This window comes from Moschus berezovskii, chromosome 4 (genome assembly GCF_049115385.1).
Source record: "Moschus berezovskii isolate FMDL1 chromosome 4, NW_MosBer_1.0, whole genome shotgun sequence".
NCBI classification, from domain to species: domain Eukaryota; kingdom Metazoa; phylum Chordata; class Mammalia; order Artiodactyla; family Moschidae; genus Moschus; species Moschus berezovskii.
This window is the reverse complement of record NC_142463.1, coordinates 88,997,735-89,014,885: the sequence shown is the minus strand read 5'-3', so window position 1 is coordinate 89,014,885 and position 17,151 is coordinate 88,997,735. Positions and strand designations below refer to the sequence as shown.

General features: G+C 52.2%; 1 protein-coding gene across 2 annotated transcripts; it reads left to right on the top strand.

Annotated features, from left to right (window-relative positions):
- Nucleotides 1-1,697: 1,697 nt before the first annotated feature.
- On the top strand, nucleotides 1,698-16,806 carry EPS8L3 (EPS8 signaling adaptor L3). Of its 2 annotated transcripts, none has more exons than XM_055402522.2 (19): nucleotides 1,698-2,021; nucleotides 5,988-6,053; nucleotides 6,196-6,260; nucleotides 8,055-8,213; nucleotides 8,500-8,649; nucleotides 8,735-8,790; nucleotides 9,180-9,319; nucleotides 9,399-9,517; nucleotides 9,770-9,890; nucleotides 9,988-10,049; nucleotides 10,350-10,424; nucleotides 10,778-10,926; nucleotides 13,883-13,964; nucleotides 14,198-14,232; nucleotides 14,808-14,907; nucleotides 15,107-15,235; nucleotides 15,537-15,610; nucleotides 15,897-16,029; nucleotides 16,282-16,806. In XM_055402522.2, exons 2-19 carry the CDS (start codon nucleotides 6,023-6,025, stop codon nucleotides 16,291-16,293), a joined length of 1,692 nt encoding a protein of 563 aa, XP_055258497.1. In that variant the 5' UTR covers nucleotides 1,698-2,021; nucleotides 5,988-6,022; the 3' UTR covers nucleotides 16,294-16,806. The 2 variants fall into 2 exon arrangements, with proteins under 2 accessions (XP_055258497.1, XP_055258496.1); XM_055402521.2 differs by having other exon boundaries at nucleotides 14,724-14,907.
- The last annotated feature ends 345 nt before the right edge of the window (nucleotides 16,807-17,151 follow it).

Genomic DNA, 17,151 nt, shown 5'->3' with positions numbered 1-17,151 from the left:
AACTCCCGGAGTTCACTCAAACTCATGTCTGTTGAGTCGATGATGCCATCCAGCCATCTCATTCTTGGTCGTCCCCTTCTCCTCCCGCCCCCAACCCTTCCCAGCATCAGAGTCTTTTCCAGTGAGTCAACTCGTCGCATGAGGTGGCCAAAGTATTGCAGTTTCAGTGTTAGCATCAGTCCTTCCAATGAACACCCAGGATCGATCTCCCTTAGAATGGACTGGTTGGATCTCCTTGCGGTACAAGGGACTCTCAAGAGTCTTCTCCAACACCACAGTTCAAAAGCATCAATTCTTCGGCGATCAGCTTTCTTCACAGTTCAACACTCACATCCACACATGACCACGGGTAAAACCATAGCCTTGACTAGACGGACCTTTGTTGGCAAATAATGTCTCTGCTTTTTAATATATTGTCAAGGTTGATCATAACTTTCCTTTCAAGGAGTAAGCGTCTTTTAATTTCATGGCTGCAATCAGCATCTGCAGTGATTTTGGAGCCCAAAAAAACAAAGTCTGACACTGTTTCCACTGTTTTTCCATCTATTTCCCATGAAGTGGTGGGACCAGATGCCATGATGACCAACCTAGACAGCGTATTAAAAAGCAGAGACATTACTTTGCTGACAAAGGTCTGTCTAGTCAAAGCTATGGTTTTTCCAGTGGTCATGTATGGATGTGAGAGTTAAACTATAAAGAAAGCTGAGTGCCAAAGAATTGATGATTTTGAACTGTGGTGTTGGAGAAGACTCTTGAGAGTCCCTTGGACGGCAAGGAGATCCAACCAGCCCATCCTAAGGAAATCAGTCCTGAATATTCACTGGAAGGACTAATGCTGAAGCTCCAATACTTTGGCCACCTGATGTGAAGAACTGACTCATTTGAAAAGACCCTGATGCTGGGAAAGATCGAAGGCGGAAGGAGAAGGGGATGACAGAGGATGAGATGGCTGGATGGCATCACCGACTCAACAGACGTGAGTTTGAGTGAACTCCGGGAGTTGGTGATGGACAGGGAGGCCTGGCGTGCTGCAGTCCATGCAGTCACAGAGTCGGACACGACTGAGCGACTGAACTGACAGACTCTCCCCTCCTGCCTCACGCCCTGCTTCTGTCCTACCTCCGTGTTAGACTGTGAACCCCCAGAGGGCAGGCAGCCTGGATGCCAGGGAAGGTTTTTAAATATCATGAAGCATGAGGACTGGATCGCAAACAGGGACAGAGGGGCGTCTCAGTTTCCCATCTCTGTTGAAGCCGCCCAGGCTCAACCAGAAGTCTGAGGGCATGGGGTCGGGTGGGGAGGAAAGAGTGGAAGAGCGAGAATGGTGAGGGAAGGGCTCCCTGCTGTGTCAGAGGGGAAAGAAGAAAAGGCAGGATGAGGTGGGCCTGCTGGGAAGAAATCTCAGTTCTCCACCTAATGCCCATAGTGGTCCCAGCTCCCAGCCCCCATCAACTCTTATGAGCCCCACATCCTGCTCACAGGCACCACTTGGGCACCCATGACCACACACCCCCATGGGCAGAACACACAGGCACACATGCCAGCCCATACTTCCCCCAAACCTGGGTCCACTTCCGCCCACCCGTGCCTGGGGTGCCCTCTCCTGCTCCCCGCCCCAGTGCCTGATGCTGACCTGGGGCCTCAGGGGAGGCACCCACAGGCAGAGGGAAGAGGGTTACACTAACGGCAGAGGCAAGTCAAGCAGGAAGCCTGGAAGCAAGGGACTCTGTCTAAGCTAGGGACACCTGTCGGCGCAGGCACGGCCACAGGCCTGGGTTCTGGCACTGGGCAGGTGGTAGCCTTGGAGGCTGCCCCACCCACCAAGAGTCCAAAGAGCACAGGTGTGGCTGCCTCCTGGCCTCCGCACCATAAGACCAGCCTGCTTCAGGGCTCACCTGACCTCAGGGCTCCTGCCTGGGACTGCGCCACTAGCAGAGAAGCCACCGTCTGTCCACCACCAGCACCAGCTCAGCCACTTGACCCTTTGGGGGCACCAGCCTCCAGGCCTTACTGGAGCCCAGGTAAGGGCCTGGCCCTCGGGAAGATCGGGGCCCAGCCAAGCCGCAGGAGGTCCCGACATAGTGGGGACAGCTCAGTGGCTTCCCAGGCCAGGGTCTCCAGTCCACCTGTGCCCGGGGTGCCCTTAGGGTCGATGTGGTGGCCCTAAGGAGGGCTTGAGACTCAGCCAAAGGCTACTGGGCCAGGGAGCAGAGAGGGGGACAGGCAGGGCTCCAGCAGCACCTCTGGGCTGCTTCTCTCCAGGGGCCATGATGCAGACATGAACTTCTTCCCTTCTTCAACTCCCTAAACTTGGGGGATAACTGGGGAAACTGGGCTGCCACAGATCCCCGCCTTCCCAGGGGCAAGACAGACCAAAGTCAGCCCCCGTTCCTCCACCCCCTACCTTTCATCCCCCATCCCCACCCCACCTCGTTGTTGCGATGAGGAGCAGTAGATATTGCTTGGACCTGCCAAGAGAGACTGTTGCCAAAATCCTGGCTCCCTGTCTACCGATGCCAGATAGAAATAAGGAGACAGAGTTTGGAGGAAGTAGAAAAGAATAGCTTTATTATTTTTGCCAGGCAAAAGGGAAACACAGCAGGCTAGCGCCTCAAGAACTCTGCCCCCCTTTCTTGGGAATAGGGAGAGGTTTTATATCCTCTTGAAGGTCTTGCATTTTCTTTTTCATTTGCAACATTTCAAAACGGCCACAGTTGCCATCAGGCAACTCAGCAACCGGGTCTTGTGTTCTCGAAGTTATCAGTCCCTGACCTTCTCTCTGAAATGCAGAATGCTACAAGAGAGTGGAGGGGGAGAAGAATGCCAGGTGCTGAGTATAATCTATATGGAGTCAGAGAGTAATCAGCCTTGTGAAGGACAAGTCCAGCTACAAGTGTTTGTTACTAGTAACAGCTAAAGAATAACCAAGGTTGTTTAACTCTTGTCGGCCTGTTTGGCTGGTTTGTGCCACAGGCTGCTCACTCATTTCTGTTTTGCTGCAGTAAGACCCACAGGGACCATCCTGTGTGAAGGGACTGGCAGGTAGGGAGGGGTGCTAACAGAAACAAAGTTCACTTTCTCTCTTTTATCTTCTGGATCTAGAAGCAGGGAGTGTTGCAGCCTGTGGGGTGCAGCTGGGGAGAGGAGGGGCAGGCTTTTAGAACCCCTTACCTTTGGAGAGGAAAGGGATCCTTTCAAACGTGGAAAACACAGACCCATTACACAACCCCTTGTTTACTAGCAACTCATTTCCCCAACACTGAGTCATCTTATCAGATCTTCCGCTATTTTCATAGCAGTCCTAGTTACAGGGGCGTGGGCTGCTCTCTGATACTTTGCCCAGGATATTCCAGGGTTTCTGTACAACTCAGATGCATCACAGAAATGCAAGGACACCCGCAGAACTGACACCTATCCATGATGCATACACACATCATTAAATCAACACACACCCTGACCCACACGCTCAGCGAACTCCTGCCACACCCCCACACATATCATTTACCTCCATTCCATTTCAATATACGTATATATTTTAGACTCCCTCTATGCTAGGAAGGCACTGGGGGAACAGCGGGGGCAACATAAGTCCACTCTCAGGAGGGCACAGGCCCGTGACAGAGGCACATACATAAACAGTTAAAGCATGGATCTTATAGTCAGACCCAGCTGAGTTCATTCTCTATAAAATATTTACTTGTGATCTCAGACCTGTTATCCTCTTTGAACCGCCACATCATCCTCATCTGGTCAAAGGGGTAATAACAGTCCCCACCCAGCAAGGTTGTTTTGAGGATTCAATGAGTTGTTGGGTGTAACATCTGTAGAACAGCACTCAGCGCACAGGATCAAGGAAGTATAAGTGATGGTGCTGTGCTGTGCTTAGTCACTCAGTCATGTCTGACTCTTTGCGACCCTTATGGACTGTAGCCAGTCAGGGTCCTCTGTCCGTGGGGATTCTCCAGGCAAGAATACTAGAGTGGGTTGCCATGCCCTCCTCCAGGAGATCTTCGCAACCCAGGGATCGAACCCAGGTCTCCCACATTGCAGGCAGATTCTTTACCTAAACCACCAGGGAAGCATAAGTGTTGGTAGGGAAAATTAAATGACATAAAGTTCCTAAGGCACTTGACACTAGGCTCACAGCACTAACCAGGGTGGTGCTGTTGGTAGAGAGGAACTTCTAACTACGTGTGGCATTAGGAAGATGGGCAGGGTAGAGTGGGGTGATCATGGAGGGCTTCTTTAAGGAGGTGATCCTTAAACTGTAATATATTTATTTTAACTTTTTTTTTATTGTGTTAACCTTGTTTTATGACGCTGTGTAAGTTGCACGTGTACAACATTATATTTCTCATTCTGTACACACTATAACGTGCTCACCATCAAAAGTTACTTTGTCCGTCATCACACAGCTGATCCCCTTAACTCATTTCACCTTCCCTCCTGCCCCTTCCCCTGTGGTAACCTCGACTCTGTTCTCTGTATCTATTATCTCTATTTTCATTTGGTTTGGTCTATTCATTTGTTTTATTTCTTTTATTCTACATAAGTGTGGAGTCATACGATATTTGTCTTTCTTCTGTCTTATTTCATTTAGCGGAACACCCTCAAGGTCCATGCATGTTCTTGCAAATGACAAGATTTCATCTTTTTTATGGCTGACTAATCCTCCTTTGTATGTACTACATCTTCTTTATCCATTCACGTGTGAATGGGCACTTAGTTGTTTCCATATTTTGGCTATTGTAAAGGCCAGGATGAACACGCCTGTCAGTGTGCTCAGTCACAACCAGCTCTTTGGGACCCCATAGATCGTAGCCCCCCAGGCTCCTCTGTCCATGGGATTCTCCAGGGAAGAATACTGGAGTGGGTTGCCATTTCCTTCTCCAGGGGATCTTCCCCACCCAGAGATCAACCCTCATCTCTTGGGACTCCTGCACTGACAGGTAGATTCTTTACCAATGCGCCCCCTGGGAAGCCCCCATGATGAATATAGGGGAGTGGATATCTTTTTCAATGAATGTTTTCATATTCTTTAGATAAATAACCAGAAGTGGGATTGCTGGATCATATGTTAGTTCTATTCTTCATTTTTTGAGGAGTCTCCATACTATTTTACACAGTGGCTGCACCACTTTACATTACATTTTACTTATGCACAAGGATTCCCTTTCCTTCTTTACCAACATTTCTTATTTCTTGCCTTTTTGGTAATAGCCATTCTGACAGGTGTGAGATGATAGCTTATTGTGATTTTTGACTTGCATTTCTCTAAGAATTAGTGATGTTAAACATCTTTTTATGTGCCTGTTGGGCATCTGTATGTCTTCTTTGGAAAAAACATCTATTCCCTTGAGCTGGAATTTACAGGGTTGGGTGGGGAGGGGCTTTGGGCAGAGGGTTCAGAGTATGGAAAGGCAAAGAGAGCAGATTTATAAGACATTTAGGGAAGTGCAAGTCACTAACACATGCTACAGAGCTCCATCCTAAACGTGCAAACATATGTGTGTGCATATACACATACGTACACCCCTCCTGAGTGACTCCCCAGCATAAGAGCCAACACTGGCCTTCTCCCAATTTGCAGAGTTGAAACAGGCTTGGACAAGAGGCTTGCTGTGACAGGGAAGGCTGCTGACCCTCATGCCTCCCCTCCAGAAGCCAGGCACACCCATCCAGCACCTTTCACACTTGGGCCCAGGATGGGATCTGGTCCTGGGTGCCTGTCCACACAGCTTCCCTGGGGCCATCAGGATGAGCGTTATTGGCCAAATAATGGGAAGTTGAGGGCCTGCCTGGGGGCCTCCGAGGCCCAGCCAAGATGGAGGGCTCCTTGCAGAGGGCAGAGCTGTAGACGGATCCAGAAAAGACCCGTGGTCTGAGCCCCAGACCCAGGTCAGGGATGGGCTGCGACAGTGGCTCTCCCACCCAGCTCTGCCTGCTCATCCCTCTCCCCAGCCCTGATCGCTGTCTCTTCTGCTCAGTTTGGGTTTTAGGGAGTCATCTCAGCAGCAGCAGCATGTCCCGGCCAAGCAGCAGAGCCATTTACTGTAAGTGGTCCCCTTCTCTACCTCTGGGTACCCCTGAACCCCCTGCCTCCAGGCTCTCCCTCCCCACACTGACCACCCCCTATAATCGTGCCTGTCTCAACTCCTTCTTCTGCCCTCACCCCCTTGCTTCATGCCATGGCAGTGCACCGGAAGGAGTACTTGCAGAATATCGCCTTAGAGCCCACCCACCTGCAGCACAGGGTGGAGGTGAGTAACCCTATGGCCCCATACAATTTCCTGATTCAAGCCAAGTTCTCCTATGTGCCCCCCCCCCGACAAAAGCAGATATCTGAGATAAGTCTGCCACAGAAGCAACTGGCCTGACCCGGCCAGAGCAGGTGGACTCAGGTCCAGCAAGCCTACCTGAGCGTTTGCTAAGTGCAGGGGAGGAGGACGGGGCAGCTGGGCATGGGCAGGGGAAGCTAAGCCAGTGGGCATCCCATCCCCAAGTAGCAAAGGGATGGGCCGGGAGTCATCTGCCACCACTCCATCCCACCCCTTTATGTCTCTCAGCTCATCCCCTGCCCCAAGAAATTGCTGTTTGCCCAGGATCTGGTACAGCTGGAGGACAGAATGTGTGAGGTCAGCCAGCGTTCCTTGTGCAGGGACTTGAAAGGACCACTGTCTGAGAGGGGAGCCATCTGGGCTTGAGCTTCCTGTGCGCGGCTTGGAGCCTGGAATGGAGGCTCTGGCACTGCCTGAGAGAATGACACTGGCACTGCCAGATCTAGTTGCCAGGATAGCTGTTGACACCACGTGAAAGCTCAGACTGGAAGAGTGTGTCAGGGAAGAGCAGACACTGCATCAGGCTGAAGGTCTGGGTAGAAACCACCCCCAGGCAGCAGTAGATTTAGCAGTCACCCCGAGTAAAGTCAGGGGGGGATGCTGGAGCAACCGTCTGGAAGAAGTCAGGCTTCCCCAGTCAGCTGAGCTGGGACTAAGATCCCTGGGCTTCACGGAGGGAATGAGGATTGGGAACTGGCTTTGTTTAGGTCTAGGAGGCAAGAGCAGGGGAGGCGTGTTCAGGGTGCCGGGGCATTTGCTCATGATATCAGGGCTCCTGAATATGCTGGCCGAGTGAACTTGAAGAAGAGCTGGGAGCTATGCAGAGGACAGGGCAGTGGGGCCAAGAGGCAGGAGGCAGATGGCATCCTCCCAGCAAGGGTCTTGGGGGCAGCACAAGGAGCAGGAGTGTGACTTTTGAACATGGATGGTAGCAGCGAGGGTACCCTGGAGGAGGGAGACAGCAAAACCCCGCTGTAGTGATCAGACTAGCAGGGGACAAGGGCCTAAGCAGAGACTGAGGTCAGTATGGAGCTCTCTGAGAAAGAACCAGGGAGAAGGGCAGCGGGCTTGCCTTATTCCTGGGAGACTGGGAGGTAATGGGTTATCAGAAGGGGGACACGCATTCTGGGCGTGGGGAGCAGCAGGAGCAAAGGCATGGAGACAGGAAGGCTAGGTCAGGGAAGAGATGGACCAGGCTGGGTGGGTGATTCTCAAAGAGAGCAAAGAAAAGTAGGGGACAGAATTGGAGCATCCTGTAACCTACCTGCAGAAGTTGAGACTGATTTGTTGGATAGCTGAAGCCCACGCTCCCTCCCCACATTTACCACCATCTAGACTGTTACATGAGTTTGAGTGAACTCCGGGAGTTGGTGATGGACAGGGAGGCCTGGCGTGCTGTGATTCATGGGGTCACGGAGAGTCGGACATGACTGAGCGACTGAACTGAACTGAACTGAGACTGTTACATGCCATTCCTGTCCTTCCTCCAGAGTTCTAAACCCCCTCCTACAGCCCATCAGTCCCCACCTTGCCCGACTGCCTCCAGCCCTCACATTGAAGGCTGCTTTATGGAGATTGCTGGGGCCTCCCCAGTGAGGAGGCCAGGGACATGTCTTCCCCTTCTGCTGCCCTTCCCCCACCCGCACCCCTGTCCATCCCCACCTGTGAGCCCCCTCTCCAAACCTTCTCCCAGTCCATCTCCTCCTGTCCCATCAGCACCTGATGACATGTAAGCTGGGGACACAGAGAGTCCAGGAGCCCAAGGATGCTCTGCAGAAGCTGCAGGAGATGGACGCTCAGGGCCGGGTGTGGAGCCAGGACTTGCTCCTGCAGGTCAGGGATGGCTGGCTCCAACTGCTGGACATCGAGACCAAGGTCAGCCTCCCGCCATTCCCTGCAAGGGGTCATAGCTAATCTGGGCTGTGGGAAAGGAAGCCCCGGGGCATGAACACCATCTCACCATGCCCCACACAGCAGCCATCCCTCCCCCCACACAATACATACCCAGGACTAGGAAGAAACAGGAGACAGAGGCACAGGGGTCAGGGGAAAGGACACCCCATCCCAAGCCCTTGGAAGGGTGGAGCAACCCAGGTCAGGAGTTTCTAGGGGCCTGTCGGGCTCTCGGTGACCTCACAGCCAGCCTCTCTGCTCGGCCCAGGAGGAGCTAGAGTCCTACCGCCTGGACAGCATCAAGGTCATGGAAGTGGCGCTCAACACCGGCTCCTACAGCTCTGTCCTGTCCATCACCGTGCAGGATTCGGGCCTGCGAGGCACCAGCACTCTGCTTTTCCAGTGCCAGGAAGTGGGGGTGAGATCTAACAACCATCACCACCCCCCACCTAACCCCTCCCCTCCCCCATCCCCCAAGCCTGTCTGATTGCTGCTTCCTCCAGGCAGAGCGACTGAAGACCAGCCTGGAGAAGGCTCTGGAGGAGGAGCTAGAGCAAAGGTAGGCCCACCTGCAGAACCCTAGAGCTCAGGTCTGGGTGGGCTAGACTCTGCCGCACACCTGGGGGACCTCAGGGGACTGTGGCCCAATAACACAGACATTGACCTGCGGAGTGGCGAGGCTGGAAGCAGGGCACAAATGGGCGAAGGGGCTGGTGCTGGGCCCAGGGGACTATCCTCAGAGACTGACAGGGGGACCAACTGGCCCCAGAGGGCAGGCTGATGACGCAGGGAGAGTCAGGGAAGGGTTTGGATGGAGACCAGGGAGCAGAGCTGGTGGGGCTCCTGGAGAGGGGCAGTGGTACCCACTGCGTCCTGGGGCAGAAGTGTAGGCAGAGCCTCTGCCCCAAGAACCCAGTCAAAGCTGTGTCCCTGTCATGCGCTCCACAGGCCCCGGTTTGGAGCCCTTCACTCAGACCAGGACCGATGGAGGGGGCCTCCTCTGGAAAGGCCGTTCCCTAAGGAGCAGGCACCTCCTCTGGCGTGGGGAACCCCTCCGGAACAGAACTACTTGATGAGCCCAGAGCATGGTAAGTTTGGGCATGGGGGCCAGTGGGAGGAAAGGTTCCCATCAAAGAAGTTCTGGACCAGGGTCCCCTTCCTCTGCAGACACCCCACCACCATCTCCACGGCCCCTGCCACACCGCACCAGCGTCAGAGAGTCCAGCACCTTCGTGCTGTCTCCTTCAAGGAGGTCCCCATCCCCCGAGGACCCAAAATGGGATAAGGTAACTGCAGACTGCCTTGGGCTTGTTGAGGCTTTTGCAGACTAGCCAAAGGGAGGATACCAGTTGTCTCCCTCACCTCAAGGAGCCAGGTCCCAGGTTGACCAAGGCAGGGCCTGGCCTGAGAGGGGACACAGAGGCTTGGTCAGGCCCTGGGCTGGGCCTGAGGCTCAGGCTTGTGGTGGAGGAGGGCAGGGTTGGGAGTTCCAGGGCAAGTCTAACTGCCCACTCAGCCAGGGGTTGTTTGGGGCCCAGGAGGTGCTAGACCACGTCCTAAGGGACATCGAGCTGTTTGTGGGGAAGCTGGATGAGACCCAGTCAAAGAGCAGTCGGAAGAAGAAGAGTCGCAGGAAGAAAAAGAAAAAGAATAAGGGAGGTGAGTAGGAGGGCCAGGGGAGAGGAGTTGGGGTTTGGGGGAGGGGGGAAGTCTTGGGATGATACATGACCCGCCATCTACCCGCTTCTTGCTATAGAGATAACAGAGGCACATTACATCGACTGCTTCCAGAAGATCAAGTACAGCTTCAACCTCCTGGTATGTGACTCCCCACAAGTTCCCCAGCTCTTCTCGCCCCCTCCCTGCCCTCCCCCACCTCAGCAATCCCCTCCTCTCCCTCCCCTCTCCCGCCCCCCAGCAATCCTGTTCTCTCTTATCTCCATGGACATCCCATGCTGCTCCAGCTTCTCCCCCTGGAACCGGCCCTCCCTACTCTTGGGTTACTTTGGGAGCATGTCAGGCTCCCCACCAAGGCCCAGAACAGTTATGGAGCCCTGGGGTCCTGGTGAAGGCAGGGTGGGAGGAAGGCTGGTGACAGGCTTCACCCTGTGTCCTCAGGGAAGGCTGGCCCTCAGGCTGCAGGATACAAGTGCCCCTGAGTTTGTACATATCATCTTCAAAATTCTGGACTCCGTGAGTCAGGGCAGGGGTGGTGGGGGTAGCGGGGGACAGGGTGGTACAGAGGGACATGCTGAAGTTAAGATGAGACAGGCCAGGGTGGGAGGGAGGGGGCAGAGGGAGGTACAGGTCTGCTCCTTGCCCACCCCCAGCACACCCGCTTCCTTGACCCCAAGACACTACCCCACTGTGCACAGCAAGTACCTCTCAGCAGACTAGGTGCGCTGGGGTTGGGGCCAAGGACACGAGTGAGGGCAGGAAGGAGCAGGCCTGGGGCAAAGTAGGAAGCCAGGGACCCCGAGCCCTTTCCCACTCCTGCCTAGCCCCGAAGAAGCCCAGGCTTCCTGACACCTTTCATCCTTCCCCAGATCCAGACCCAGTGCCCTGAGTCTGGTCTAGCAGCCCAAGTGATCTCACCCCTCCTCACCACCAAGGCCATCGAGCTGCTACAGTCCTGTCTAAGCCCATCAGAGAATAACCTCTGGAAAGAGCTGGGGCCAGCCTGGACCACCAGCCAGTAAGTGACAATAAGGCCTGAATGAATTGGAGGCAAGCAACGTGGGGCTGTAGGGAAGGAGGTGACAAGCTCTACGTTGTATTTTAAAATGAATTCTATACCCGTTAAAACTATACCCATTCCTCCACTCCCCAGCTCCTGGAAACCTCTACTCTATGAAATATCTCAAAACAAATCGGGGAAATCTACCTGGAGTTCCCAACTTTTAATTAAGCTAAGCACAATGGAAAAAAAAAAAAAACCAACACACTTACCATCACCCACCATTGCAGGAAAGCATTATCTCAGAAAATAGAACAATTCTTCCCAAGAAAGGAGCACTGGCAACCTTCTACTAAAATTTTTCTCATTTTTGTCAAGGACGAAGTGAAAACTTTGTCTCAGTGCAGCCCAGATTTTAACAATTACTGACTTAAGAGATGCTGCAAATGTAACATCAATAAGATTTGCAACCAACTGGCAGAGGAGCTAAGAGAAGAGATACTTCATGCGGGTGGAAGGGTGACACAGGCAGTCGGGCAGCAAGGCCACGCTGATGGGAGCAGGTGGAGTGGAGGTGGGATGTGACCCTGAGCTGAGGTGTCCGCAGAGACTGGGTGGCCTGGCCCTGCAAGGAGAGGTCTAACCTGGCTACGAGGATCTGAGAACAGTCAGTACAGACATAACAGTAGGGACCCCTGGAGGTAAGCACTGCAGTAAAGCAAGCAGAGCTCACTTTAATAAGCATGGCCTGCTCTCCCTGCGAGAGACAGGCCTGGGAAAACTTTGAGGTGGGAAAACAAACAGGGATAAGGAGGTAAAGGAGGCAAAGAGAAATTCCAGAGAGTTAATAAGGAGAAACAAAAAAGCAGAAGCATGAAAACCAAGAGAGAAAAGGGTTTTAGAAAGAGAACTCAACTGGGGGAAAAGCCAATGGTTCTAGGAGTCTTTTTGCCTAATGAGCAGTTTTGTTTTGTTTTTCAGTTCAGCCCTATTAAAGGACTTCTGTGTCCATTTCATCTAAAGACACAAAATATAACTTAACATAATCTACTTATTTTATTGTGGTAGAATATACATAGGATAAAATTTATTTTAATTATTTTAAGTGTATAAGTCAATGCCATTAAGTACATTAACAATATTGAGCAACCATCACCCCTATTCATTTCCAGAACTTTTTCAGCATCTCAAATGGGAACTGTATACCCATTAAACAACCAAACAAAACTCTTTACCCATTCCTTTCTTTCCCCAGCCCCTGGGAACCTCTATTCTATTTTCTGTTTCTGCTTATCATTTTAAATATAAGATTAAAGTCAGGTGTGCCCTGAAATGTTTTCTCATTTCTTAAAACAACCAAAAATTAATGAATGAATGAAATGAAAGAAACACAGAGAACAGAATTAACTAAAGAGATGTAAAAACCTTCAAAAGAGTTAAATTTCAGGCAAATTTTATTCAAACTATTTGAATTGAAGCAAATTGACCCAAAACTATAAATGACACTAAATTCTGTGGTAACAGAATAGAAGGATACAGATCATACAAGGCCATTTGGATTTGGTAATCAGAAATTATCAGGGCTTTAGAAGAACTAGTTTCAACAGAGTAATGGCAGAGGTAAAAGTTATGTGGTAAGGAATAAAGAAAGATCCAGAGGTAAGAAAACGTAGGCAGGGCGGCATATGGACACATCCTCAAAAAATTTGATAGATAAGGTAATAGGATGGCATCTGAAAAAGCATAGTAACAAAGTCAAGGGAAGACTTGAGCATGTTTTTAAGGCAAAGAAAAGGAGCCAATGGGGACTTCCCTTGCAGTCCAGTGGTTAAGACTTCACCTTCTGATGCACGGAGGAGAGGGTTCTATCTCTGGTCCGGAGGCTAAGATCCCATTTGCCTCCCGGTCAAAAAATCAAAATATAAAACAGAAGCAATAAAACAAAGTCAATAAAGGTTTTTTAAAGGGTCCACATCAAGAAAGGAAAGAAAGAAAAGGAGCCAATAAAGAAGATTCAGAAGAGGGAATAATTTGTCCCCATTGAATACATATTTATTAGGGGTTCCCTTTTGGCTCAGCTGGTAAAGACTCCACCTGCAATTTGGGAGACCTGACTTTGATCCCTGGCTTGGAAAGATCCCCTGGAGAAGGGAAAGGCTACCCACTCCAGTATTCTGGCCTGGAGAATTCCATGTACTGTATAGTCAGTCCATAGGGTCTCAAAGAGTCGGATACGACAGCGACTTTCACTTTCATGGCCTCCTCTGTCCCTCGTGCACTATACTCTGGAGACAGCCTTCAAGGAGATCAACATAGGAAGAAACACAGATAAGTGAGAATCATGTGCAATTCAGAGTGTGTGTGCACAGTGCAAAGAAGCAGCATTCACATCTGTCTCTGGGAGGCAGGGAGAGACTTCCTTCAGGAGGGGACTCTGCGTTCCCCAGGCAGGCAAGCAGAGCAGCCTGGAGGCCACAGGCAGTGCAACTCCTCTGGCGTCCTGGGCAGTGGGTGAGGGGCAGGCTGAGAGGCAAGTGCCAGCCCTCACCCTAGAGCCAGCCAGGGTGCTCTGTGGTGTTCACAAGGGGGAGGTCCACACACGAACCAGCTAGAAAGAAAGATATGCTGCTGGGGAACTGAAACAGGTTAGACCCCAAGAGTGTCTTCCAGCCCCAACACTGCAGTTCTGCCACTTTCATTCAAACCCCCCAGCAGTGAGTTAAAGTACTCATCTCTTAGGGTGTTGATATGTCTGCACTTTCACGGGCAGAGGTGAGGCTGGCCCACAGATGCCTGCACTGTGGGATTTGGACATGCTTATCTGTTCGCTCCTGTGTCCTGGGGCCTTTCACTGGTGCACATGGGCCACTGTCTCCATTACCTAGAAGATTCCTCCAGGCCAGGTGCTATCATCTCCGCCTTCTCACTTCCCACAGTTTGGCACAGAGTGGACTCAGCCTTGTTCTTTTCCTAGGGCCAACTGGACAGGCAGCGAGCCCCTGCCCTACCAACCCACATTCCATGATGGCTGGCAGCTTCCAGAAACTTCCTACCAGGTAAGGGGAGCTTAGCACAGAGCCCGAATCAAAGCCCTGGACTCTGGCTAGTTTCCACCATCTCAGTCCAGCCATGGTCACAGGACACCTAAGTGGTAGGTGGGATCTGTGTGGAAAGCAGCCAGGCAAGCGTATATGAGGCAGCCGTGTGCAGGTGGGACTGTGGGCTCATACCCCTGCTCTCCACCACCATGCATCTGACGTCCTGCTCTCACTTTGTTCTGCCCCTACAGGAGATCCCAAGATACCAGGACCCTACTTCCATCCGGTATGCCCTGGGCTTTGTCAGGACCGTGTGGTTCTGGGGAGGGAAGGACCGGGCTGATCCTGTGGATCTGCAGATTCTACACCTCACTGACCTCTAGGCTCTCTTTTAATCAAACACATACAAACACATCTCTCCCCTACTTTGGGTGAAAAAGCAGTTTTTTACCTTCTTAGCTTCCAATCCCTCTTCTTTCAATACTCCCCACACGTAGCTCTGATTTCTCAGAGACGGAGTATGAAGTGCTCAAAGGAGTGCTCAGATACAGAAGACTCCACTGCCAGAAGAGTCTTGAGAAATCACCAACATCTAGACCCTTTCTGCCTATAGAAACCCACACCCCAAGCCCATCTAGCAGTGATCTGCCCTCAGCTCTGTGAAAACCCCAAAAGTCATTGCTAGACTCCCAGGGGGAGACATCTGGAGCTGAGACAGGGGCCGGATCTCTGAGGCTCCACTCTCCAGCCACCCTGACTCTGTCTCTGGCGGGGTAGGGGGGAAAGCCCTAGGTTAAGGAGCACCTCGCACTTTGCTCAAGAGGAGACACACAACCATGGCCCCAACCCTGTGCCCTCCAGACCTGTACCTGTCAAGCCAGCCCTGAAAATGCAAGTCCTCTATGAGTTTGAAGCTAGGAACCCACAGGAACTGACGGTGGTCCAGGGAGAGGTACTGGAGGTGAGGCACGGACTTGAGCTGAGAAAAGGAGGCGGTGGCTGGTGGTTGATGGGAGCTACTGGGAGCATGGGGGGTGAAGGGATTGGCCTGGAGAAGGTGAAGGAAGGTTGGGAAGGGCCCAGAAAGAGAAAGTCTGGTGGGGGAGGGGAAGGCTGGCTGGAGAGAGGCTCGGGTCACTGACACAGTGACTCCCTGGCAGGTTCTGGACCAGAGCAAGAGGTGGTGGCTGGTGAAGAATGCAACAGGACGGAGTGGCTACATCCCCAGCAACATCCTGGAGCCCCTAGAGTCGGGAGCCCCCAGGAGCCAGAGCGAGTCACCCACTCGGGTACTACCATGCCTAGACTTCAGAAGCTATAAAGCCTGAATCAGAGGTGTGGGCAGGGAGGATTCTATGACAAGTGGAGGAGATGGCCCTGGTTCAGCTGAATCAGTATTATCACGTGCTTACTGTCTGCCGAGCTTACTGTGGCGCCAGAGCAGAGAACAAGCCTTGTGCTTGTCGGACAAGCAAACCATGGAGTGAGACACGTGATTTGATGAAAGCCCAGAGAAGGGACCCTGATGAGAGGGGCTGTGGGTGCCTCTGAGATGAGATGGCTTCTGACTCCCACTTCCCCTGGTTCTAGGCTCCGATGCTTCGACTTAGCTCAAGGCCTGAGGAGGTCACAGCCTGGCTACAGGCAGAGAACTTCTCCACCCTGTGAGTGCCAAGTCCCACAGCTTTACCTTGGAAAGGGCACCGATAACAACTGGGGCCCCCCTCCCCTCCACAAGTGTCTCTTCCAGGGCACTTGTCCCTTCAACCCCAGGCGTTTATGGAGTTGGTTTAAGTCAGTATGTTTATCTTACTCCCTGACCTCCAGACACTCTGTGAATTCTCCTGTCACCCCAGCCCTCCAAGCCCAAACAGCCCCTTCTCCACCCAGATATCCAGGGCTGGGTCCTTCCACCCCACCACTGACAGTTTCTGCTATTTTTGTTTCCAGGACCATGAGGACCCTTGGGTCCATGACAGGGAGCCAGCTGCTTCACATGAGACCTGGAGAGCTACAGATGCTGTGTCCACAGGAGGCCCCCCGGGTCCTGGCACGGCTGGAGGCTGTCAGAAGGATGCTGGGGGTGAGGACACGCAGGAGTCCCAAGCCCTGCTGGAAATGTGGGGTGCTCCCTGAGCATGACAGTGCCCGGTGGGCAAGCCAGCGGGCCTGACCCTGGGGCAGCACTCACAGTGGCAGGTCGGGTACAGGACCGTCCCCCAGGGGCTTGACTTCATGTTCACGGGCACACCTTGAAGCTCCTAACTGACTGTTGGCATGAGCTCTGGGGTCCCTCATCTGGCACTGGCCTCACCTCAACCTTTTCTTTCCTCAGATAAGCCCTTAGGCAGCAATTCAGACACCTCAAGACCAAGACTTTCTCACAAGCAAGATGGCGGATCTGATACTCTTTAGAGCCCTGAGAATTCCTCTTCCAAGCCCCCAGCTTGCAGCAAACCCCACACCCCAGCTCACACAGCAAAGAGGATGAACAAGACCAGAGGTTGTTGAGACAAACCATGCCCTTTCTCGCTGTGTGGAGAGGTCTCCCCAGTTGCCACCTATTTATTGCATCTCTTTCCTGAGCTTAGAGCATTTATGCCTAGATTTGTCAGGACTCTGTTTAGACCCTCTCCTCCCCAATAAAGGTATCCTCAAGCTTGCCATGTGCCTCTCTTGCAGCTTCCTCTGGCCCTGGTGGAGGCCAAAGGCAGGGAATCAGGAAGAGCTAGGACACTGGGCATGAAACAGCAGCAGCCCTACATCCATCACTGGGCCAGACTATAAGTGGGAATTCACTGGAGCAGAGTCAGAATTCAATGATTATGGCCCAACTCTCCTTAATTTCTAAATAAACTTGAAAATAAGGCTATACTTGACATCTTTATCCTTCTGTGTACACTTCTCCTGATAAATTCCAAGACACCCAGTACAGGTAAGGGCAGAACATCAGAGCAAGGAGTACTGAGGCTGACAATCGCAGGTTTTGATCAGTCACACTGGCTGATGATGCAAAGACACACTAAAAAGCATGTCAGGTGGTCCAGGCTCTACTTGGAAACTTCCTGTTTTAGTACTTTTGTCACTTCCTGTTGCGGTGAGCTAATTTTGAGCCCCCCTCCCCAGCTTGTCTCTTTAGTGTTGGAGCACTGGGAACATTGGACTGGCTGTGTGAACTCAGGGCAAGTCATTTCACTCTCTGGCT

Excerpts from the sequence above, each read along its gene's own strand:
- EPS8L3 (XM_055402521.2), top strand. The coding sequence starts at position 6,023 with ATGTCCCGGCCAAGCAGCAGAGCCATTTACT. Across the intron at positions 6,054-6,195 it reads AAGCAGCAGAGCCATTTACT|TGCACCGGAAGGAGTACTTG; the intron begins GTAAGTGGTCCC and ends ATGCCATGGCAG. Across the intron at positions 15,236-15,536 it reads AGAGCGAGTCACCCACTCGG|GCTCCGATGCTTCGACTTAG; the intron begins GTACTACCATGC and ends CCCTGGTTCTAG.